The sequence below is a fragment of the Artibeus jamaicensis genome, unplaced genomic scaffold (assembly GCF_021234435.1).
Source record: "Artibeus jamaicensis isolate MK-2021 breed Jamaican fruit bat unplaced genomic scaffold, CSHL_Jam_final contig_264, whole genome shotgun sequence".
NCBI classification, from domain to species: domain Eukaryota; kingdom Metazoa; phylum Chordata; class Mammalia; order Chiroptera; family Phyllostomidae; genus Artibeus; species Artibeus jamaicensis.
Genome location: NW_026521576.1, coordinates 249,674 through 276,002, shown reverse-complemented (window position 1 = coordinate 276,002; position 26,329 = coordinate 249,674). Strand labels below are relative to the sequence as shown.

Here is a 26,329-nt window from a genome sequence, read left to right as displayed (position 1 = left end):
GCAAAGGGAGAAAAATTGGAACAACTCTAATAGAATAAAAATTAAAAAATGATTTTAAATCATACCATAATTAGATCTTAAATGTTCTTACCACAAAAAAAGAAATGGTAACCATGTAAGGCACTGGCTGAGCTATGTGTGGCATTCATCATTTTGTCATGTATAAATGTATCAGATCAATATGTTATATACCTTAAATTTACACAATGTTAATTATTATGTAATACATATCTCAATAAAGTTGGAAAATACCACAATTAAATGAATATCCCACTTATTGTTTTAGGAAGAGAACTACATTCCTATGTGCTTTATTTCTGGGGCAAATAATGGCCAGGTTAATTCCATCAACTACACTTTTAGTCAATGCATCCATCCCATTGATGGTGGGTCTTTGTGACAAAACCTGACTGATAGAGGATATGTGGGGGAGCCCACAGCTACATTCTTATTAAACCAACAACATGGTCTTACCTTTGAGGACTCAGCTCTTACCTCCTGGTTTACCAAAGTGACCCAATGCCTTCTTTGCTCTGCCCCACACTGCTCCACAGAGAGCCTATTAGAGGAACATGGGGATTTCTAGGTCCTACAAGGGACTGGTGTGTTCCAATTCCCAGTTGAGGGATCCAGTGAGCTAAGTAGGTTGGCAGATGGGGACTGGGCTAGAGGTAGGTGTTGGTATTTTCATGATCTAAGTCATCCAGATCAAAATGCAGTTGGAAAAGCCACCCAGAGAGAGGAGGGGGCTGGAGCTGGAAAGGGGAACCCTGATGGCTCCTGTCTTGCTGTTTTCAAACACTGTGCATGGGCTCTTGTTCACCAGGATTCATCAGCATCTTTTAAAAGATGTTGAGGTTTGATCTTGAAGATGTGACTATACAGCCTTGATATTTTCAGTTATTTCTAGGCTATTGTGATGTAATTAAAAATAAATGTGAGAAAAGGACAAAGAGAAGAAAAAAAATCCCCAAACACTCCTAATTAAGTTGAAAACAGTATTTCCCAAGGGCTTCTTTCTCCTCTTAACACCACTTGGTTCACCAGGAGAAAATGGAAATCAGAGGGCACCAATGGAAACAGGTTTGTTTATTAAAGCATATAGATGCACAGATTTTAGCAATAAATGTAGTTGTGAAAGCATAATGAAATATATCCTTATAATAAGTAGATCTACAGGAAATGTATCAATTAACATATTATTTTACCTGAAGAGCCTGTATCAATACAACTTTTGCATAGATTTCCAACAGCTAAATGCAAACCCAGCTAATTTCATTTTGAGAAAGCTGTGCTGATGATAAAAATAGCTATAAGCAGGCCAGGGGAGCTGAACAGGAGGACATGCTTTCTGAGCAGTGTTTCTGACACAGATGAGTGCTTCTGCTCTGACATCCACTGAACCACCCAGTTCTCCTCTCCCTGTAACCTTGCTGCAGCAGCTGGTGTATCTCACGCCTGTCCAGGTCCCCAGGGATCCACCACTTCAACCAGGGAAGTTCTGAAAGACTTCGGCAGCCTCCACCCAGTCCTGGAAGCAGGCCCGCCCCCGCTCCAGGATCTGCTTTCGTCCTTTGTTGGTGATGACCTCCCCACTGGGTTTCAGGATCACAAGCTTAGGGGTGGCTGTGATGTGGTACCTGGTCCTCAGCTCACTGTGGGAGAGAAGACAGCAGGTCAGGGGTCAGCATAGGGGTGAGGAAGCTGCTGCCACATCTCTAAAGGGACCAAGGCCTCTCCTGTGCCTACCAACCAATCCTGCACAGCCTCAAAACCCAGTCATCTGTGCCTTCCTACTGTGCTTCGGGTCCCCTTTGAGCCTCTCTTTCTTTCCTTCAGCTATCGGTCCACGCCAGTACTCTCCCAGAGGAGTGTCTACAGTGGTGGGACTGCTTTGTGACTGTGCTGCCACAGACATAAGGAACAAATGAGCCCTAGAAATGTGGCTGCTATGACTGAGGAACTGAATCTTTCATTTTTTTTTTTAAAGATTTTATTTATTTATCTTTAGAGGGGAAAGGAAGGAGAGAGGGAGAGAAACATCAATGTATGGTTGCCTTTCATGCGTCCCCTGCTGGGAGCTGGCCTGCAGGGAACCAGCCTGCAACCCCAGTATGTGCCCTGACTGGGAATCGAACCGCAATTGTCTGGTTTGCAGGCCCGCGCTCAATCCACTGAGCTATACCAGCCAGGGCTTTGAATCTTTCATTTAGTTCATTTTCATTTAAATTTAAGAAGCCACATATGGCTCATGGCTATCCTATTGCACACTACAATTGTAAGCCCACAAATAAACCCAATAAATTCAAATCTCTTTCTACATCTCAAGAGGTTGAAAATAGCAGGTATATAGGATGGTAAAAGTTAAAATTTCATGATTTCTAAATAAACGCAAAGCCTTTTTCAACATTCTAGCCTTCAAATTCAAGGACATGCTGATTAACATTATGGATGAAACATTTTAAGTTTCATCCCCATAAGAGGCCTGTTTACAAAATGATTTGTATTTATTTAGGGGAAGGAGCATCATCCTTAGTTTTGCAAATCTCCCCATCATGGGGATTACTTCTCTCAGTATGGGACAGCTGATGAAAACCTCCCTCCTGTGTCCCTGGCCACCTCACATCAATGTCAGCCGTAATCTGATTTCCCTCCTTTGTCAGCCGGGCCTGTGACCTGAGGGAAAGGAAAACTGCACTTGAGACTCTCATGTTACCAAATCTCCCACTGACAGCTCCATCAAGGTCTTCCCATTCTTTTCCAGGTCAAAGACGAGTCTCAACTTAAGCAGAAAAACACACACAGCACCTATATCCAACAAGGAGAATGTACCTTGTTTTCAAACACCAGTGAAATATAGTGACAGACTGGCCATGCTTTCCATCATAGAGGGGGTCTTACTGAATTTCAAATAATCAGTAGTACACAGACCACTCAATCAGACCATAATAAAATGAGATTGGAGACCAGTAAAGAATAATTTTTTTTGCAATGAGCTTAAAAACAAAAGAACCATATATTAAATGTAAAATAGCAGGGAGAAATAGACAGAAAACTGTACTTGAAAAAATAATAAAATTAAAAAAATAAATAAATGTAAAATAGCAATGCAGACTACAAAGTAAGTAACACAGGCCAATATGGAATATACTACAGATCCCAAGCTGGAGATACAATTTGACACAGAAAGCTCTGGTCTTAAACATCCTTATCCAAAAGTAGAAGGCCTCCAGATAGGCCAGTTCTGCATTTATTTTAAGAGGCTAAAAACACAATAATTGAGCCAACATAAGGAAGGTGGAAAGAGGCAAAAGAAGTTTAAGAACAAAAATCACTGAAATAGGAAGTAAATCAAAATAGGGTGAGCAATAAAACCAAACTATTTTCTGAGGAAAGACTAAAAAATGGAGCAAAGTTCTACCAAAACTGGACCAAGGAGAAGGAAAGACAGGAACATCAGAAATCAGGGGTCCTGCTCTTGGGGCCACAGGCAGGCACCATTGTCACTCTAGGAACATTCGGCAATCCCCGGATGGCCTGTTCCCTAAGGAAACCTTGAATGTGACCACCACTCCAGCAGCTTCTGGAAGCCAGTCCATACATGTTCACTACTTACATGAAGAGAAAAAAGAAATAAATGAAAAAAAAGTGAACTATTATACAAAAACACTCGTGCATGACGAGAAAAACAATATAGAAATAGCCCTGCTGAAACTGCATTGCAGGACTGAAAAACCCATACCATGTCAAAGTACAGACTGAGGGGACAGATGGATCGGTCCCAAACAGCCACAGTGGTCTGGGAACTCAGGTGGGGCTGATGAGAGATGTGGCAGAGCAGAGGACCCCCACACCCACCCAATGTTTAAAATCCCTGCACAATCCCTGAATTTTGAAATGCCTATGAAATTAGCTTTCCCCAAAGGCATAAAACAAAAATATTAAAGAAGAACAACCCAAATAGCTCTTTGCACAAAAGCTCAGGACATGCCCAGCAGCCTGTTCTAAGCTCTTTCTGGTCATGCGAGCAGCTGGGTTATGTCACCATGACTCTGGGCAGTGGGGGCAGGCATACAGCCAGGAAGGGAAGCCATGGTCTAGCTGCAGCTTTGCCACCCAGGGTGTGGGGCTTACCCTCAAGGAGAAGGAGCCTGGGTGGCTTTTGGAGAGTGGTGAGGGGACCCTGGAGGCCCTGCATCCACCTTGAACCTGACTCAGCATCTGCATATCCTTCAGATTCCAGCACTACAGCCACTGCTACTCCAGGTCCCATCTTTGGGCAGCATGTCCAGAACCGCAGTGACTCTGAGTATGAGATCCCTGACCAACAGCAGCAGCATCATCTGGAAACTGGTCAAAAATGCAGTCTTCACCTCTGACAGCGGAGTCCATTTACTCAAGTTTGCCAAACCTCCAGGGCCTTCTGCATTCCCTCCATAGACCCAGAGGATGGGGAGAGCAGGCAGGAGCTGAGGACAGTGCCCTAGACAGCCAGGGTAATAGAGGTCTGTGTCTTACTGCTCAGCACCCTTGACCCACGCTTGGAGAGCATGTCTTTCCACTTTCTGGCATTAAATACCTGTATGACTTGGAGAAGTTAGTTAACCTCCCTACACCCCAGATAACTCACCTGTGTTGCAGAATAACGGAACCCAGAGTTGTTGTGAAGATGAAATGATTAATACGTGTGTAGCTTAGCTAAGGGCTTAGTGCATAGTAAGTGCTCAATGAACATTGGCTATTCTTATTGGATGGAATTGGGGCAGGAACCTGCCCCAATTCCAGTTGGGCCAAGTGCCCAGTCTTTGCCCTTGGCTCTTCCAACTACCATAAGAATGGGCAACTAGCAGATTCAACCAGTGAGACTCACTGAAGCACTTGTTTGTGTGCTAAGAAAGAGGAAAGTATAAGAATGTATACCCCAAGATACTAGAGCCACTCTTGTCACAAGAAGAGACTGGGTTTTTTTGACAACCCATGGCTGCAAACCAAGCATAAAACAGACAGCAGAAAGCAGAACCACTAAACTATCCCCAGTAGCCTCCCTTCTTCCTCAGACCAGCCTGTGGGGTGTTTCAGTTAAACTGATAGATGACCTTCATTTGTTTAAGCTTGGAGTTGCTGTTGTTTTAATCCCTTGCAACATTAAATCAAGCTCTGATAGTCAGGAAGATGCAAGGCAAACTGATTTTTGAGGAACATGGAGGAGGTTTGGAGTAGACATTTTGTTGCTCCAGCTTATTTTGAAAGAGTCAGTGCTGTGGGCCCTCAAATCCCCACCCTGGCAGCCTCTGTCTGGGGACAACTGTAACCTGGGAGTCACATCCACCTCCCCTGGAGTCATCTCAATTCCCTCTGGTGGCTGAGCTGCGACCAGAGAGAAGAGACTGTGCTGGGAAACGAGAGAACCTTGTCGCTGGGAAGAGGGAAGTTGTGATAACTGAGCATTTTAACCATTTTGGGAAATCTGAGAGCTCGTTCCTCCTTGCCTTCAGTGCTGGGTGCTGTCGCAATATTGGTATCCTCCCTTCATCTAAAGCAGTGCCTCGCTGTCCCTGGCACAACTACCTGTAGGTTCCTATGGCAACTTCTGGCTCATCTTTTTCCAGCTTGGCCACCATCAAACTGTTAAAGAGCAAATCTTTCTCCTTGTTCCAATCATGCACGCAACACATGCCCTGCAGACATCAAGTACTGAACAATGTCAAGTGTGACATTAGGGGCTACAGAGAGTCCCAAACACACACTCCTACACAGGGTGGTGTTAGGTTCAACCTATGAAGGGCACAGGCCTTCCAGGCCAGAAATGCTGCCGGTGTCCCCAGAGGCATGGAGAAGGGACTGCCAAGGGGGCTCCAGGGTTCTGGGGACATGGTATGTACAATCATTAGAGATGGGAAAATGTATGAAGTGTTCTGGAACTTCAGTTGTCTAGTCTGGACAGAACACAGGTGGAAAGGGTTGGGGTGGGAGACATGTGTGGTCAAATGCTGGAGGGCAGGGCAAGATGTAGACTGAGCCCTATGAGCAACAGAAACTCAGGAAACCACTGAAAAGCTGGGGTAGGGCATGACAGTACCACACCTGTCAGTGATGAGATGAAGCAGATGTGAGAAAAAGAACCTGTTCAGATTAAATGAAGATACAAAGTCTAGTGGAACCAGTTAAAATATTCTAACAGTCAGGACAAAAATGAAGAAAGTAGAAAGCAGAAAGGAGGAAAGGACTGGAGAGCCACAGACTCAGCAAATGTGGGGCCTGAGAGGGATGCCTTGAGTCAGCAAGTCCAGGAGGAGCTGGACTCCCAGGTCAGGAGGGCAGAGTTGAGAAACTTGGAAGATGCACTAACTCTACCCCAGGACACTGAGGGCTCTAATAGAACCATTCCCTACCCAGAAAATAAAGCCACAGCCAGCTATTTTCTATCTAATTCAAACCTGTTCAACTGGAGGCTAAAGTGCTCCATCCACATGGCCCATGGCCACAGGCAGTGGTGAAAACTAGAACAGTAAGGATCATCTATTCCAGGCCTCACTGGGCTCTACCGAGGTTCCAGAGCTCAAGTGTTTTCAAGAAACAATCATAAAATCCATGTGACATCAACAGTTAGTAGGTCTCACCTGCATGGCAGAATATGACAGGAATTCCTGCTGGAAAATTTAGTTGTCAGTTCTTTCCTGGGCCCACAACAAAGGGAAGGAAACTAGGCAGGATGGCCTGTCATTGGTGCTATCCCCTAGTTCAGTCCTAAAAGGACAGCCCCTCCTCTTTCCCATGCTGCCTCTGGAGGAATGCAAGGAAACATGTCCCTGTCCAGGCAGAGGGGCATCCCTCACACTGGTTTTTGTGAGGGCTGCGCTGCAAAGCCAAGATCTAAGCAACTCTGAGGACAAGGTGAGCAACTCCAGGCATTTCCTTCCTGCAGGGGCATTTGTAGTGGTCCCACTTTCTACCATGCCAAAGTGACCCTGTGGGGGCTCTTTGGTGATTTCCTCTCTTCCTCCCAAGACTTGCTATCCTCAGTAATCCAACAGGCAGCCACTGAGGGAAGGCAGCCCAGGGCCTTCACCATGACCCAAGGAGCCCAGAAGTTACTGTCCCAAACCCACCTTCCCACAGCACCAAGCAGAGTGTTGGATTCTGAACACATTAGGATCTTCCCCCTCTGCTGCCTGATGCTTCCTACACTCCTTAGTTTGGTGGTGGCTACTTCCATTTCACGCCTCTTCTGATTCCATTAACGAAGGCTAGGGTAGCAGAACTGAGGGCACAGCTCCAAAAATCCCAACAAAATACCCTTTTCTGAATGTACAAACAGCAGTGACAGGGTTAATGAAGTGCAGTCTGGAAAAGGGTGGGGACAAGGAGCTAACCTCCCCAAAAGAAAAACCTGAGGCTAGATCCCTCCAGAAATCAGGTTCCTGACCTGAAATGGCCAGGTGAGGCCAGATGCCTCAAGGTCCCGAGCTGCTTAGCTGCCTGAAGGGCTTCATCAACTTTGACCAGATAATGGGGAAGAAGGGAGTTCTGATTGTGATGCCTCATTCTACTCAGCAACTCATACCTTGTCTCTGGTCACCCTACCAAGCAATGCCCAGAGCTGGGCTCTGCCAGGGGGCCTGAGCTCTTGGCATGATTATTGTCACTTTCAAAACTATGTTCTTTCAAAAGCTGTGCATAACGTGAGTACTAAGGAAATCAAACACATTTTACAATCAGTACTAAATGTGATGCTATAATGTATCCTTTTGCCAAGTGAGCCATGGTAATTTGGACACATCATCTGTTGACTTTACTAGTCCTGCTGGGAGAGAAGCAGGCTTGCCTACCTCATCTCTTCTTTAGCATCACCCAAAGCAGGTGTTGGGGAAATGAGATTTCCAAACAGAGCTCCCATTTTTAATTGCCCAGAAGGAATGTTCTCTCAGAACAATTAATTTGGGAGTTAATGCCACAACTAAATAATAATCCCCAGAGAAATGCAAAACTTGCCCCTGTAAAAGCACAGAAGTTCTGTGTCTGTTAGGGAGATGGTGGGGTAATGCACTTTGCAAAGTGTGATTTAAACCCAAGGCTGGACACTTACATCACAGGAGACCCCAAGACACTGGACATTAGGGCCCATGCCATATTCCCTCTCTGCCAATCCAGCCCGAAATCCTCCTTCCATCTTCTCCCTCTTCTCCCAGAGTACGCCGTACTTCCCTCTGCAGAGCCCCTGATCTCAGCCAGTGGGGAACTACAGGGTCAATTTCTAGTTTAGTCACAAACTCTGAAATCCAAAAAAGCTGAGGTTCTCCACCTTCTCACTTCTTTTCTAATGCTAGGACCGGATGAGTTCCCTCAGAGCAAGGATTTTTGTCACCTCTGATCTCTGCCTCCTCAGGTTCCCCCTACAGATTGGCGCAGGGACTGCCTTTACCGTTAGGAAATTCCATTCATTGGCAGTAAAAATGAAACTGCAGCGTGGCTAGCTCCACGCTTACCAGAGCTCCAGCCAGTCTCCTCCACTCCACGCCACACCTCACCCCCAGTCTCTACGCTGCTGGCCTGGTCAGGCTCACCTAGCCATGGTCTCCGGTTTGGACCAGGGTGACCTGCCAAGCCAAGTTCGTTCTCCTGCTCTTCAGACTTGGGGTTTGCCCTGTGCGGTGGGGCAGGGTGCCCGGGCTGCTGGACCCAGCGTGAGCTCCTCAAACCGCAACCTAGCCGCAGCAGACCCTCCCAGATAGGGGGTCCGGACACACCAAGACCCCCGGGGAAGTGATTGCTCCAATCCGCCAAATGCTATAGCCTCCCTAGAAACCGGAGTAGAGCCTATGAAGGTACCCTTGAGCGGCCAGACCCGGGGGGAGGAGGGTTTCAGCCGGAGGAAAGCTTCCGACTGCATGGACAAGAGTAGGCCTCTGGGACTTGCTGTCGAATTCCAACCCTGGCCACACTCACTGCCGGTAGGGGTCGTGGAAGGGCAGCGCCAGCCAGGCGTCGGGCAGCTGAAGCAAAAAGTCTTCCATCTCCTGTGCGCTGCAGTCTGCGGACACGAAGACTACAGCCAAAGGCGCGGGCGGGCACGCCTGCTCCACCAGTTCAGAGTAGAAGTCGCAGAGCCGCGGCGTGAAGTCGCGGCTGGGCGCGCAACGGGTCGAAGCGAAGTAGAGCGCAACCACCTTGTTCTGCAGCACTGCCTCAGCCTCCACCCACGCACCGCCGCGGGTCACCAGGAGCCGCCCGCCTAACATATCCACCATGGCCAGCACGGGGACACCTGTGAAGAGAAAAGACGGGAGGAGGGGGCAGTGAGCGCAGATAAATGGCCACTTGCAGGCGGGCAGCGGTGTCTCCTCTCCTTTCTCACCTGCTGGTGCCTGTACAGCTCACAACTCTCCTTGGCCTCCGCACCGGCCTCAGCCCGAGACAGGGTCAGGAAAGCCCACCCTGGGCAGAAGGGGTGTGGGAATCTCACAGACACCAGCGACCTTCGTCACAGCCTCTGCAGCTACAGCGCAGCACTGGCCTCCAGGGAGCCGAGTTGCCCTGGCACCGTTCCTCCCTAGAGCTCGCCTCCACCCCCTGGTGCCGCGCCTCACGTCCTGCCCGGCTCCGCCCCGCCGCGTCCCGCCCTCGTCCCACTCTACCTCGGAGCTTTACGCCCCACGAACGCTCCCCTCCCAGCCCTCCTAGCCCTCCTTGCGTCCGCCCGCTGCTCACCTTGCCCTTAATGCCCAGTCCCCCATCCTGCATCTCCACCTCCTCTCTCCCAATTGCGCTGCGAGTCCCACCTGACCCAGGTGTTCTGCGAACCGGGAAGGGCCAGGGAGGAGAGGTAGGAGCTGGGGAGCTGTGCCACGTTCTTTCTCCGGATTGCCGCGATGGCCTGCGCGCGGCCTTGGAAGGCCCCAGGAGTCCTGCAAGTCATTGGGAGAGGTTCTTAACGAACGTTTTATTCAAGAAGCTGATTATTAAAGTATCGGCACTGTCGGAGACCTTGGGGCCAAATAGTCTCAGTTCCCTGATGGGGCAGAAGAGACACTTGCGTGGGCACAGAATTTAAGGAAGCGCCGTTAAACTTAGTGATCAAGAAAAAAGAATATTTTAATTCAATATTTAAAAAGTCAAAAGTAATGCCAAAAAAGTTCATGATGAACATCAAACAAGGAAATAGGACAGGATCCCACCTGCCCTCAGACTCAGGCAGCACCTAGCTCCACCCACCTTCTGCCTGGATTTGCTTACCTCCCAGTGGTGTGGGGGGGCGGGGGGGGACGTCTGGTGTAACGGGGGAGGAACCAGGTGAGTGAAGAAAATTCACTGTGCTTGCTCTGAACACGGAGGGCCAGAGCCATGGCGAGAGGAGCCGTTTGAATGAGTGGTGGAGGCCGGCGTCCTCCAAGCCGCTGTTACTCCCTCCGGCTCTCCCGTGACACAAGACTGACGCGAAGACACCATGCACTTACTACCTGCTCGACTGGTTGTGTAAGTGCACGTGGCGGCCAGGGCTAAGTGGAAATTACGATGGGGGACGGATGATCATCCATGAAGGGCGCTACCAAGGCTTCATTCACAGTTGTCTTAGAAAAAATAGGAATTTATAGGCAAATTGGAGAAAGTAAATCGAGGCGTTTTGAGCAGTATAAATCTTCATGTGGAGGACTTGTTAAATTTCAGAAATAAGACGAATGTAATGTCCCCAAACTCTAAATATCAAGACTGTATTTTGATTTGTTTGGCCTTTTTTTAAAAAAAAAATCACAACAGTGAACACAATAGAGAACATTCCTTTTAGTGCCACCAACCCACGGAAGAAATTTCCAATTATTTGCATAAATACTCTGTGCTGAAGGAGGCGTGGGTATCTGTGCCCAGGAGGGCAGCGCATCTAGGGACCCCAAAGTCGAAGCTAAGCAGCTCTTCCCCTCCACCAGGGCACCTTCTTCCTGTGGCCACTCTGAGTGCATGTGAGGGAGGAGGGGACTTCACCCTCAAGAACTCAAAGGTCCCCAGAGGAGGATGGCACAGTGAGGCTCATTCCCTAGCTCCCTCTAGAGGGCATTCTCAACCAGTCTTTAGAGGACTTCCCAGGGTCTTTCCTGTTGCAGGAGACTCCAGAGTAACAGGAAGAGTTCTCAGTTCAGAATAACCTGGGTCCATCTCTCCACTTGTCCTCACCCTTAAAGATGCCAGGTCCCAAGCCATGGCAGACACGATTAATTCCCAGCTAACCTAGTCTAAAAAAGCATAAGATGTCATGTAACATACTATGGGAAATGAAAATAAAATGCACGCTTTCATACTCAGCTGTTTTTTTGGGGGGGGTGCCCCCCCCCCCGCAAGGTGGGGGCGGGGCGTTCCTTTTCCCACTACCTTTTTGGTCTGCTGGCTGTGGCTCTTCTGATTCTGCCTTTCTCATGGGCCTATCCCCTCCTCCAGAATGAGTTTCCTTCCCTTTGTCTCCAGGCAGAATCACAGTTAGAATCAGAAAGGACCGCCTTGGGGCCAAGGTGCTTCTTTTAGTTTCTGGTGAGCTGTAGGCTGCACAGTCCAGACTCACTCCACAACCACTACTGTCCCCCAAGCTGCCAGCACATCAGGACAAGGAGTACCCCAAAGCCTTCTTCAGCCTGAGCCCAGAGTTACCCAGCAATGAGAGTACATAGAGTTTCTTTCCTTGTTTTCCTGCTCTTCCTTCCTATCAGCTTTTCAACAAGAGTGTCCTTGCAGGATGATCATCTGGTTTCCACCAGGTATTTTCCTAAAAAGAGATGCTTTCAGTTTTCCACAATTATAGTCCTGACACTATTCACCAGCATTTGACCCACAGCACAAAGAGGCTCACCACTTGTGATCAGTCTGCCTCGTTCAAATGAATGTTAACTCACTAAAATACTGCCATCCAGGCCACCAGCCACTCCCCCACGCCCAACTCCAAATATAAGTACCACCTGGAAGCTTGTCAGAAACACAAATTCTTAGGCACCAGCCTAAACTCAGAATTACAAACTCTCCCTTTCTCCTTTCCTTCTTTTTGGAATTCAGGTCTCACATCAGGAATCTCCTGATAGCTATATTAAGGTATAATTTACATGTATCATAAAATCACCTGTTTTAAGTGAACAATCTATTTTAATAAATTTAGAGTTGTTCAACCATCGCAGCAATGGAATTTTAAACATTTTCCTCATCCCAGAGACTCCTAGAGTGCACTAGCAGGTCTCCATTCCTAGCCCCACACCACCCCTCCCCACTCCACAAACAGTGATCTATTGTCCATCTCTGGTTTTCCTTCTATAGGCCATTTTTACATAAGTGCAATCACATATGTGGTATTTTCCATCCGGCTTCTTTCATTTTACATGTCTTTGAGGTTCATCCATGTTGCAGCATGCATGTATCAGTTCATTCCTCCTGCATAGTGTTCCTTTGTGTGGATACACCATGTTGTGTTTGTCCATTCACTAATTGATGGAAATTTGAATTATTTCCATTTGAAGGTTATTGTGAATAATGCTGCTATGATATTAGTTTTACATGTTTTCTATAGACATATACATATTTTTTTCAGTTCTCATGCATATATTCCTAGGAACCTAGGGTCTTATGGTAAATTTACATTTAACTTTTTAAAAATATATTTTATTGACTATGCCATTACAGTTGTTCTGTTTTCCCCCTTCATTCCCCTCCACCCTGCACACCCCTCCCAACCATTCCCCCCTTTAGTTTATGACCACATGTCTCAAGTTCTTTAGATTCTATATTTCCCCTATTATTCTTGCCCTCCCCTCTATCTATTTTCTACCTACTGTCTATGCTACTTATTCTCTGTACCTTTTCCCCCCTTCTCCTCCACCCACTCCCCTGTTGCTAACCCTCCATGTGATCTCCATTTCTATGGTTCACTCCTGATCTAGCTGTCCTCTTAGTATGCTTTTCTTTTAGGTGTGGTTCTTAATAACTGTGAGTTTGCTGTCCTTTCACTGTTCATATTTTTTATCTTCTTCTTCTTAGATAAGTCTCTTTAACATTTCATATAATAAGGGCTTGGTGATGATGAATTCCTTGAATTTGATCTTATCTGACAAGCACTTTATCTGTCCTTCCATTCTAAATGAAAGCTTTGCTGGATAGAGCAATCTTGGTTGTAGGTCTTTGGATTTCATGACTTGGAATACCTCTTTCCAGCCCCTTCTTGCCTGTAAGGTCTCTTTTGAGAAATCAGCTGACAGTCTGATGGGAACTTCTTTGTAGGTGACTGTTCCCTTATCTCTTGCTGCTTCCAGTATTCTCTCCTTCATTTTAATCTTGGCTAGTGTAATTATGATGTGCCTTGGTGTGTTCCTTCTTGGGTCCAACTTCTTTGGGACTCTCTGAGCTTCCTGGAAGTCTATTTCCTTTGCCAGATTGGGGAAGTTCTCCTTTATTATTTGTTCAAATAAGTTTTCCACTCGTGGCTGTTCCTCTTCCCCTTATGGTACCCCTATAAATCGATGCTGGAAAGTTTAAAGCAGTCCTGGAGGTTCCTAAGCCTCTTCTCATTTTTTGAATTCTTGTTTCTTCATATTTTATTGTTTGGTCGTTTTTTTCTTCCTTTTGGTCCACTCCTTGATTTGAGCCCCAGTTTCCTTTCCATCACTATTGGTTTCCTGTGCATTTCCCTTCATTTCAATTAGTTTAGCCTTCATATGTTCCTCTAATTTGTGACTGAAATCAACCAGTTCTGTGAGCATCCTGATCACCAGTGTTTTGACCTGTGCATCTGAAAGTTTGGCTATTTCTTTGTTGCTTAAAGTTATGGGCTCTGGGGCTTTGAGCTCTTCTTGAGCCATAATGTTTTGCTCTGTTCATGCCTGTTATGTATGAGGAGCAGAGCCTTAGGTGTTCACCAGGGCGGGCCACCCAGGTCTCTGGGTTGTGATGCTGTATGTAGGGGGGGGGGTCAAAGGGGGCAATTGCGTTCCCGTCTGTTGCTTCCCACCACTGGGGGCTGTGTGGTCCGTCTCACTGCTCGCTCCTTCGCCGGTTTGTCTGGGCGAGAATGTGTGGCCGAGGTCAGCCCTCAGTGGGTCTGCCGCCTTAGGCCCTCAGTGGGTCTGCCTGCTGCTACTCCACACCTGGGATCCGCCCAAGGCTGCCTGTGCACCTGGGTCACGTGCCTGAGTCAGTCCGGTGGATCTTTCCTACCCAACCCTGCTCCACTGCTGGCTTCACCCCTCTTACCAGTCTAGCTGAAAGGTTCGTTGTTGTCAGACTTCCGTGTAGTTCAATTTTTGATGGTTTGGCTGCATTTTTGTTGCTAAAACTGTTGTTTTTAAACTTGATTGTGCGAGAAGGTACAATTTTTCCACCTACGCCTCCATCTTGGTGGAAGTCTAAATTTACATTTAACTTTTAAATAATATGCTAAACTGTTATTCAAAGGGGCTGCAGCAACTTCTCCATACCTTCACCATTTGTCATTGCCTTTTTTTGGGGGGGGTCAGTCATGCTGGTGATTGGGAAGTAGCATCTTAGTTGTAATTTGCATTTCCCTCTTTAGTAATGATGTTGACCATTTTTTGTGTTTATTGGCCATTTGTGTATCTTCTTAAGAGCAATGTCTACTCAAATAGATACTTTTGCTTGAATTGTCTTCTTGTTAGAGTTCTTTATATATTTGCATACCAATCCTTTATCGATATGGTTTACAAATATTTTCTCCCTGTCTATGGCTTTTCTCATTTTATTAATAATGGTTTTAATTTTGATGAAGTCTAAATTAGCAACCTTACCTTTTATGGTTTTGATAATGTATAAAACTTTATCAAAAGTTTATGGTTTTGATAATGATAAAACTTTTTTTACTATGGTTTTGATAATGTATAAATCTTTGTCAAACCCAGGGTTATGAATATTCTCACCTATGATTTATTTCTTGTAAGTTTTATAGTTTTAGCTCTAACATTTTAGGCCTATGGTCCATTATGATGAATGGTCTAAATTGAACTTTTGAAGATTTTTACTTATTTATTTTTAGAGTGAGGGAAGGGGAGGAAGAGAAACATCAATGTGGGAGAGAAACATCAATCAGCTGCCTCTTGCATGTGTCCCAAATGGGGACTGAGCATGCATCCCAGGCATGTGCCCTGACAGGTAATCAAACTGGCAACCTTTTGCTTTGTGGAATGACACAAAGCTATGAGAGCTATGAGCCATGCCAGCTGAGGCTGAATTCAACTTTTCACATGTGAATATCCAGTTCTTCCAGCATCATTTGTTGAAAGAGCATTTTTTCCCACTACATTACTTTCCTACCTGAGGAATACAAATTGACCATGAATGTAAGGATTAATTTCAGGACTCTCAATTGTATCACTGACATAGACAGATTAGATAGATGATAGATGGTTAGATAGATAGATTGCTCTAGATGTATCCTTATACCAGTACAATGTTATGCTGATTATTGTAGATTCATAGTAATTTCAAAAATCAGTAAGTACTAGTTCTACAAATTTGTTTTTAATTTTCAATATTCTTTTGGCTGAGTCTGCTGCATTTTCATACAAATTTTATGATCAGCTTGTTCTTTCATTCAACAAAGCCTGCTGGGGTTCTTATAGGGATTGCCACATTAATAAGTCTTCTGACCCATGAACATGGAATGTCTCTCCCTTTATTTAAATCTCCTTTAATTTGTAAATTTCAAGGTACAATCTCACACTTTTGTGAAATTTATTCCTAAATATTTTGAACTTTTTGTTTCTATTGTGGATGGAATTAATCTATTTTGGATAGCTCATTGCTATATTTATTGAATACATAGAAATGCAATTAATCTGTATATATAATCTTTTTGTCTTTCCTTGCTGAATTCATTTTGTTGCTGAAGATATTTTGTATCTATAGGAAAAGGATATTGGTCCATAGTATTTTTGCTTTGTCTGGCTTTAATATCAGAGTAATTAGAGACCTCCTAGCATATAGCTAGTAAGTATTCTCTCTTCTATTTTTTGAGTCTGTTAAAGGTTGGTTTTAAATGTCTGGTAGCATTCACCAGTGAAGCTATCTGGCCCTGAGCTTTATTTCATGAGAAGAGTCTACTTTTTAGTCAATTTCTTTGTTACAGATCTATTTAAATTTTCTATTTCTTTTTAAAAAATTTCTTAGTATCCTTATTTTAAATTATGCTTTAAAATTTTCAATTACTGTACACCCCAGTGATTAGACATTACATAATTTACTAAGTGCTCATCCCAAAATTAAGCTAGAATAACACAAATTTTCTATTTCTTCCTCACTGTTTTGGTAGTGTATCTTTCTAAGACTTCTCCATTTCACTTCAGTTGTCCCATGTGTTGGCATAACAATATTCATACTATTTCAATATTTCTTTAAAAATTTTTAAAATCCTCACTCAAGGATATGCTTATTGATTTTTAGACAGACAGGAAGGGAGGGAGGGAATGAGAAACATCTAACAGCTGCCTCCCATGTGTCCTAACAGGGGATCAAACTCAAACCTCATTATGTGCCCTGATTAGGTATCAAACCCACAACCATTTGGTGAATGGATACCAACCAACTAAGCCACCTGACCAGGGTGTAGGTCCTTGGATGTAGGTCCTTGCCTTTCATGATGAAATACTTCTTTCCAGCCCCTTCTTACCCACAAGGTTTCTTTTGAGAAATTGGCTGAGTCTCATGGAAACTCTTTTGTAGGTAACTGTCTCCTTTTCTCTTGCTGCTTTTAAGATTCTCTCCTTATCTTTAATCTTGGATAATGTAATTATGATGTCTCTTGGTGCTCCTTTGGATCCAACTTCTTTGGGACTCTCTGAGCTTCCTGGGCTTCCTGGAAGTGCAATTTCCTTTGCCTGGTTAGGGAAGTTCTCCTTCATTGTTTGTTCAAATAAGTTTTCAATTTGTTGCTCTTCCTGTTCTTCTTCTGGTACCCCTATAATTCGGATGTTGGAATGTTTAAAGACGTCCTGAAAGTTCCTAAGCCTCTCATTTTTTTTTTTTTGAATTTTCTCTTCATTCTGTTCTCGTTGAATGCTTCTTTCTTCCTTCTGGTCCACACTGTTGAGTCCTGTTTTCCTTCCCATCACTGTTGGTTCCCTGTACATTTTTCTTTATTTCACTTAGCATAGCCTCATTTTTTCATCTAATTTGTGACCATATTCAACCAGTTCTGTGAGCATCCTGATTACCAATGTTTTGAACTGTGCATCTGATAGGTTGGCTATCTCTTCGTCTCTTAGTTGCATTTTTTCTGGAGCTTTGATCTGTTCTTTCATTTGGGCCTTTTTTTTTTGGTCTGGGCACACCTGTTACATACTCGGGGCAGAGCCTTAGGTGTTCACCAGGGCAGGGCAACCCACCTTGCTGTGTTGTGATTCTGTATGTGGAGGAGTTCAACAGGGAACAGTGCCACTTGCTCTGCTCTCTGCCAGCTTTCAGTCACCTCCCTCACTACCCACAAGCAAATCAGGCCCTTTTGGTACTGATTCCCAGGTGGGTGGGTTTGTGTACATTCTAGAACCCTGTGGATCTCTCCAACAAACTCTCCTGTGAGGCTCGGAGTTTCCCTGCTGCTGCTTCAGCCCCTACACGTTTTCAATCAGAGGTTTGAGGCTTTATTTATTTTACTGGAACCCTGGGTTGCGCAGTCTGTTTCGTTCCCTAGTTGTTTCTCCCAGTTTATCTGCACCCGAATGTGGGACTGCCCTGTCTGCAACCCACTGCCTCACTCACTGCTTCTGCCAGCTGCCGCCTTGCCATGAGTCCTCTCCACCCCACCAGAGACTATTTCTGCCCCTGCTACTTGTCTGAGGAATGTTTCTTCTTTAACACTTTGGTTGTCAAACTACCATACAGTTTTTTTTCTGTCAGTTCTGGTTGTTTTTTTTAAATTGGTCATTGTCCTTCTTCTGGTTGTTGGAGGTGGCACAGTGTCTACCTACGCCTCCATCTTGGTGGGAAGTCCAATTCTTTTCTTGGTAGTAATGGCTCCTCCTTCATTCCTGATGGTGATTTGTTTCTTTCTTGGTCAGTGCTGTTAAAGGTTTGCCAAACCTGTTGATCTTTTCAAAGACCTATTGTTTTACTTTTTTTCACTATTTTTTTGTTTTGTATATCATTGATTTCCATGGTAATCTTAATTTTTTCCTTCTGTTTGCTTTGGATTTATTTTGCTTTTTCTAGCTTTTAAGGTGGAAGCTTAGACTATTGATTTGACATTTTTCAGTATAGATATTTACAGCTATAAATTGTGATATGTTGTGTTTTGCTTAGCACTTATGTTCAATATGTGATGTTCAATTTATTTTACCAACACCTCTTCAATGTACACTTATAGATTTTACAAAGGTCAACTCCATTTGAGAAAGGTAACAAGGAATTTAATATAAAACATAGGTTACTAATTAACCAATTCAAGCTCTCTCAGATTCTGAAAATCTTAAGCATATTAAGATCTCTCTCTTTCTTTACCTATGGATTATAGCCCGGTAATCAGATTCAGGTGAGCTATCTAAAAGTAAACAGTAGTGTGTTCAGTATTAGGCCACTTTGGACATACATGCCCATGCCATAATTCAGATGTTTTGCATGCAGACCAAGTTCCAGGCTCTTATACCAAATATGAATGCTGTCACACATACAGCTAAGGTGGTTATTCAGAGAAATTTCAAGTATACGTGACAAAGGAACTGTGATAAAATACTGTCACTTCATTCCTATTAAAGTAGTTGTTTCTTGTAATAAATAATAAATATCTTCCAAAGTTATAAAATGGCATCTCCTGTTTAATGTGTGAGAGAATCAGCATCCTATACATGAAAATAATTTTGATACAAGGATTTCCCTGTCCTGCAGTTTTGTTTTGTTTTAAAACTATATACCAATACTGGGTATTCTTTCAGGAACAAAATGAAGGTAATCTAAAATGACTTGAGTTTCCTTTCTGATGCAATTACCAACATTATTTGAATGCTGCAGCCTGAGGGTTGTTTTCCATAAGGAAGTTATTCCTAATGGCCAACAGAGGACTAGGGTCACATAGAACTAACATGGTCTAACTGTAAATGGGCAGAACACAGGAATGCCATGTGCTGATAACCTGAGCAACCTGGAAAACACACTCTCACAACTCTAAACAAAACAACTTTATTCTTTTCCACAATTCCAGTTTTTATGAATAAGACTTTTTTACTGACATAAAACAGGTGTCCAACCCATGGCCCAAAGGCCATATGCAGCCCAGGATGGCTATGAATGTGGCCCCCACATAATTGTAAATTTACTTTAAAAATTACTTACTTTTTAGTTCTTACTTAGTTACGTACATTTTCTATATCAGTGATCACAAACTTGGGAACTGCTTGACGATTTTAAAAGATGATCAAAGGGCCACTGCAAATTAGGGTTATTATGTGGACTTTTTTGCTTATCTGTGGTGACAGCACAAAAATTATGCACAAACCTTTTTCTTTGCTCATCAGTTTTTGTTAGTGTTTATGTATTTAATGTGTGGCCTAAGACAAGTCTTCATTTTTCAGTGTGGCCCAGAGATGTCAAAAAGGATGGGCATCCCCAATATAAAACTTAATCTGGAGCTTTAAAACAAAGGAAGATTCAGGTCAAGGTTATCAGAAACACAAAAGCATGTCCTCATCATCCCTGAGATACAGCTTTGCAAATATAAAAAATTCCATAAATTTTACCTGCCTCTAAGATCTAAGACAGAAGTCTCGAACTTGAGTGTACACAAAATTATTTACGGATCAGAGGAATGCTTCTCAGATTGCAGTTTCCTAGGTCACCATTTCAGTCTGCGTGAAGGCCAGGAATCTGCATTTTAATAACCCTTACCCACTGTTATGCAGCTGATTCTCACCCTGCAATGAGACACTAGCATAAGAATTTCTCATTTTTACAGATCATTCTTAAAGACCATCCATTTTTAATGCTTAACAAAACTAGTGTGTAATAAGTTCCAATTTCTTGGTTCTGCAACTCCTTTCTGCCCCAGTGGAGTAAATAACTTGAAGGTAGGTTATAGCACAATGTCAGACACAAAAGCTCACAAAAAGGCACTTTAAGGTATAAGGTAGCAAGTATTTTCTGGAAGAGCTTGTCTGGGCTCATGATAAACAATTAAAAGCATGTGAACTACTGACAGGACAAGGGACATTAAAGGTATGAGAAGACAGGGGCTAATTTGTGTAAAAAAATTCTTACATCAGTCAACAGGCCGCCCGGGATGGTTGGCTACTCATTTCTCTGAAATCTCAAGTCACCAATACGTGGTTAAAGGTGGAAGGGGGTGGTCAGACCCTCACCAGCCTACCCAGGCACCAGAGAAAGAATTCCCCATGCTGAACTAGGAGACTGATCCTAACTGCCATGGCAAACCTTGCCAGCAAACACCTGCTCCTCACAGCCAGTCACACAGGACCAACTCCTCCTGTGTAGTCACTGGGATTTGAGTGTGGCTCTTCTGTTTTATGAAGACCTTTTTTTTGTGGGCCACCTGATGATCCATGACAAGAGTATAACTGAGACAGTAGTGATATGACAGATATCAGTATGAAGAAAGCAGTTCTCTCACTTCTCCTTCCAGGAAGTAGCCTGAGGGGAGGCTGGGCAGCAGCGTCCTCAGGTGCCTTTGAACATGCTGACTTCTGAGGTGTGGGTAGCCTCTCAGTGTCCAGCTGACAGGATACATCACCAGAAACTATACTTGCAACTGGCCATCAGGGCTGGGATGCTCCCTGGACTTTATAGAGGCAGTGAAAGGTAACACCAATCATGACCTTTTGGAAAGGATGTCCTGGTGGAAGATAGGACAGCAGAGTTCGTCCTGACTCCAACTGGTATGTGCTCAAGTGCTCAGTTTCACATGCTGTAGGCACTCAAGAGTGGTTGGCTGCCTCAAATAAGGAGCTGTTTAAAAAATGGACTTTTGGGTGAACTGGAGATGAATCTGCCAGGGTAAGCCTTCTAATACTTACAGTCACCCTGGGCACTGTGTGAACGGACACTCTGTTCTCCAATGGTGTACTCATGTATTTCCCTTTGAGGGAATTGTTTTCTCAAAGTCACTGAAATCCAGGACTTTTTCGAAAAGGTACTCAAAATAGTACTTTCCAGTGAACAAGGACTTAACCATCTAAAACAATTCATGACACAAGATTCTTAAACTCTTCCATCTCAAGATCAAAAAAGAAAACCAAGTACAGAATTCTATTACCATGGTCCTTAAAAGGGATCCTTAATAAAGGTATGACAATTTTACCCTACAAACTTTATGGTTTCACAAAGTGCAAAGAAATATTGGTAATAGTTTAAAAGAGACTTCATTTTTTTTTTTGCAAAAATTAACAATTAGCCTCAGAATAAATCAATTGATTATAAAGGCCTCTCAACTTTGAAAAATTTCTAATTTTCCTCCAGTTCATTGTTTAATCAACACATACACTATTAAGTCAAAACTAGGATTCTTTCCACAGTATAAGGAAAACATTAAAATACCCTGGCTTATACAAGATGTAAAGCTGGTCTTTTCCCAGCTGGGAAATAAGGTGGTAGAAATAAGAATACAGAGCCTTTGTTGAACTGGTTAATTGATCCAATTAAAGTTAAACTGGTTGTCTATCCAAAACCACACCTCATGACACTGTAACTAGAATTGGTTTTAAACAGCAAAATGTGACAATTTTAGGATACTTTAAATTATCAAGACACAGAAACGAGGAAAAAAGTTTGGATAGCAATGGGAAACAACTTGAAACTTCACCTTGTGCTTCCTGATAAGCTACAGGACAGTGAGTGCATAAAGCCTGAGAAGCAGCAAATACAATGTTCAGCCAGTAAGGCCCTAACCACTGCTCTAGCACAGAAGCATGAGTGCTCCAGCCTCACTGAGTAAGGCTAGGCAGAAACAGCCCTAGTGGATTCCAGAGAATGGACATTCTGTAGGCTAATGGTCAGGTAGAAGAATTAAAGCACTATAAACTTCAGGATATGATATAAATTCTATTTCACTTTCTGTGTTCTCTAAAAGCCAGACCACACCACTCTGATTTCAGAGAATTAAAATGTCCAAGTGGCAGCTGTGGGGTATGAGCCCTCCATGGAGCTGCACAAAGCAAGAACCCTGGTTAGTCACAAATGCCCTAATCAGCTCCTTATCTTTGCTTTCTTAGAACAAAAACATGCTCTTGATACCCAAACCCTCCAAATTTCCCAATGCCTGTGGAGAAACACATTTAGCATTCCAGTTTAACGCTAGCTTCCAGTCACCATTCTCTGGTAATCTTGATGGTTATTTCTTTTGAGCACATATTTAATAGAAAGATATTCAGTTGCAATTTAAATAAAGCAGCTGGGTTAGCTTAGAAAGAGTGTGGGGACCAATGTTAACTTCTTTCCACACCAGAATTTAATGATGAGGTGTACAACTAAGGTGAATTTTAACACCTGTAAGCTGTTTACACCTAGAAACATAATCAACTTTCAAAACTTCTCCAAAGAGGAACTGATTTCAGATTATAATAAAAGATAAGACAGTGATTACTCCCCTCCCATTGCACACACTGCTACATTTCACGGTGCATAACTGTCCTTTTTTAAAGACAGCTTCCTGCTTTGGCAGGGATACGTTTTGAAAGTGGACCTGCTATGTAATTTAAATTACTACCAATTGGGCCATTGCCTGACACCGCAAAGTCTAAGCAACACATTTCACAAAAGCAGGCTAATGCTCGTGACTGCTGTGATATGCAAACCTAAACAAAACAAAGATGTGTACCTTTATTTAAAAAGGTTAGATTTACAGTCTAGCACTCAATAACAATAAAATCCAAAATATGGATGGCATATCCCAACATTTCAACAGTGCTCATTATGCAAGAGTTTAGTTTTCTGAAAAGAAAAATATAGAAATGAACATCTTCTTAGTATTATATAATAAATGAAATTATGTGGAACTAAGTGTAATTTCAAAGGTCGAAAAAATCAAAGCAAAACATGGCAGGGTCTTAAATAAACCTGCCATCTGTATATACAAGGCACTGCCTCCTGATAAATGCCAGCGTAAAGGTGACATGTCCCCTCTGTATTAGAGTCAGGTTTGCATAACGCCCGTGTCCACCGTCTCACTGGAAAATCATAGGGTGGGATGCTCCCATTTACAGACAAAGAAAACAAGTCAGAAAGGGCTAAATTATTTGCCTGAGGTTAGAACTACTTCAGGCAAATAATTGTGTGATTTGCCTATCACACAATTATTTGTGTGATAATTTGCTAAATTATCACACCAGTAGGAAGTGGGCAGGGAATCAGATTGGGGAACTCAGTGATTTGGCTCTTCTTAATGTTCTTTTTACAATGTTATTATTTCTCTTTCATATCAAGATAGGGAATTAGTATTATTTAAAAAATAACTAGCATTCCAGTAAGATTGCTTTTCCATTTTAGGGTTAACAGTAAGAAAACATGACTACACTTTAATACGATACTAAGGGCTGAACTGTAATTCCCCAAAATCCATGTTGGGAGTCCTAACCCCAGTACCTCAGAGTGTGACTATATTTGGAGGCAGGACCTTTAAAGAGGTGACTAAGTTAAGATGAAGTCATAAATGTGGGCCCTGGTCCAGTATGACTGGGTCCTTTTAAGAAAGGAAGACTAGGACAGAGATACACAGAGGTAAGGACATGTCAGGGCACAGGAAGAAGATAGTTAAGCCCAGGAAAGAGTCCTAAGGAGAATGCAACTCTGCTGACACCTTGACCCTGGATTTTCTGCCTCCAGAACTGCAAGACTAAATGTCTGTTGTATAAGCCACTGACAGCATTGTCAGTGGTGTTTGTTACAGCAGCCTAGGCCGATACACATGGTATGTAGAATTTTATCACAAAGTACTCCTTCAGTGGTCTACCCATTGTTTAGTTAATCAGAGAATGACCATTGTAAAAATAAAATTACCAAAAAAGGGCCAGTTGACAATGCCTGACATTTCTGTATTTTTTTGAACATGTGTAAATTAACCAAATGGACATCATGGTTTCCTGTGTCCTTCTAACCACTCAGAAGCACTTATGGAACAATGCAAGTGTGGACTCCATCCGCTCAGATATGTTTTTCAGTCTTCAATATACTGCTTCCCTCTGCAGAACTGCTCTGAAAAAGACCAGTATTGTCCCTCCTAGTGTGACAAATCAGAGTAAGGGTAAATTAAGATACAAACACAGTGGTTAGAACTACTTGACCACAGTATTACAGAACCCAAAGCAACATTATGGTAAAAATAATATTCCTAATAAATAATAAACTGTAGTAGACCACTCTGCCTGATTTTAGGAATTGCATCCCTACCCTTTGTGGCTAAGGGCGAGAGATGACCTTTGGAATGACAGCTGCAGGAGACAAAGCTTGTCTCTGGTAGCAAACGCTGCCTCAGTTCTTCTCCCTGCCCCCAAAGCTTGGTGAGAAGTCAATGACGGATAAGACCCCTCACACTGGGGGGGGGGGGGGGGGGGGCGCACAACCTAAGCCAGACTCGATCACTTGGGAGGCCTTCATGGAAGGACTGGGGGGCAACAAAGAGCAATGGACTCTGGACCCCCCCCCCCCCCCGTCAAAGCCCGAGTCCCCATGTTCTCTGGGAGAAGTACTTCCTGGCTCTAATCCCCTTAAGCCTGAATACCTGATGGGGAGAGGTGCAGCTCCTTGCCTAGCTAGAGCTTGTCTTGGGGGAAAATCTGGCATCACAAAGACTTGCTGATAAACCTCTGAAATCTGCTCTGCTAAGAGTGCTTTCATTCATATGATAAGGGTCCAAGAGGAAATGAGTATGTCTCCCAAAGTTTCTGCAACTCTCTTCCTGACAGACACCGACTCAGATCTCTTTGTAATGTTATCTACTGTTTGATCCTTGTCACCCTGTATTCCTGTGTATTACAACCCAATAAAAGGCTATGGAGAAAGGTGCTAGGGACCTTTTTCTCCTTGGAGAAACTGGCCACAGCCCACTCCTCCTCCCCAAACAGATCTCATCATGTCTCAGCCATATTTATTCATTCATGTGTGTCCATGGCACCGCGGAGAATCTCTCGAAAGAAGTCGCCCCCACAATAAACCACAGACAGCAAACACAATCCAATAAAGAATGACTTTCAGGAAAAAAGCCTCAGTCACCAGGGGTCACTCTTGTTTTCCTAGTGGGAATACCCACAACCTATAACACATATATGTAAACAGAGCATGGGTAGTAACTACCAAATTTCTTACAAATACTTTAGGAGACAAATTCAAGGCTAAAAACTTTAAAGCTATTTTCACAGTCTATGCGAAGACAATTCAGAATACTGAATTTCAACTCATCATGTTAACATCATGATTTTCAAAGGCTTTCCTTCTGTCCTCTCCACATCATGGTTTCAATGTTAAGACACAGAACTTTAGTTACATGTAACTGTGCCAATCCTATAAAAGATTTTAGTTCATGTTACTTCAAGTTTGTATGTTCCCTGGAGCGAGGATTTTCAAGCATAAAGTAATGGAAGAGGATGAAGATAAAAGTGGAGGCAAGAACATGTCTCCAATACAGCTGGCAGTACTCAACTAATGTTAATGGTCACTGTAAAAAAGAAATGCACAAAAAGGGCCCAACCATACTTCAGTGTCACAATCGCCACCTGGTCCACTGCCCTCTCATAAAATTAAACAGAAAAACTGTAATGTCATATTTACAAAAAATAATGTGCCAAGGTAATGTCCCCAAACCATCTACCATTGAGTTACCAAAACTAAAAAAAGTTTTAAGGCCGATATAAGGGCAAACAGAGACTAAAAATGTCTGGAGAAATAATTTAAAGACTCACCGAATTCCCTGAAACACAACGGCCTAAAAAAACTTACAAACACATGGCATAAACTAAATACTATAAAAATTCTTTATAAGATTTTGTGCTAGTCATGAGAACTCCAGGTCTTATTAAAAAATTAATTTAATGACATTTAAGTGTCTTTGAATTTGAAAATAGTACCTATATTCTTATAATGGAAATTATTTAATTTCTTTCACCATACTTCTCTCCAAAATATTTTTACAGAAAAAAGATAACTTGGGGTTCTAATTCTTATCATAAAGGCAGAGTCCTACATTCTAGTCACTAATGTAAACTTTTTATTAGGCAATCTACTATCAACTTAGGACAATAGATATCAGAATATAGGTTACTCAAATCATCCCACTGAGGTAATTTAATTCTGAGACATTAACACAACAGCATTGAGGGTTTGAGTCCTGATGACCTCTGTAATCCTAGACAACATACTAAACCCC

At 43.2% G+C, this 26,329-nt stretch overlaps 1 protein-coding gene across 1 annotated transcript; it reads right to left on the bottom strand.

Annotated features, from left to right (window-relative positions):
- Positions 1–1,114: 1,114 nt before the first annotated feature.
- NXNL2 (nucleoredoxin like 2) lies at positions 1,115–9,547 on the bottom strand. The gene is made up of 3 exons (XM_037132761.2): positions 9,356–9,547; positions 8,947–9,265; positions 1,115–1,655 (listed from the first exon to the last, which is right to left on the bottom strand). Exons 2-3 carry the CDS (start codon positions 9,246–9,248, stop codon positions 1,487–1,489), a joined length of 471 nt encoding a protein of 156 aa, XP_036988656.2. The 5' UTR covers positions 9,249–9,265; positions 9,356–9,547; the 3' UTR covers positions 1,115–1,486.
- Between the last annotated feature and the right edge of the window lie 16,782 nt (positions 9,548–26,329).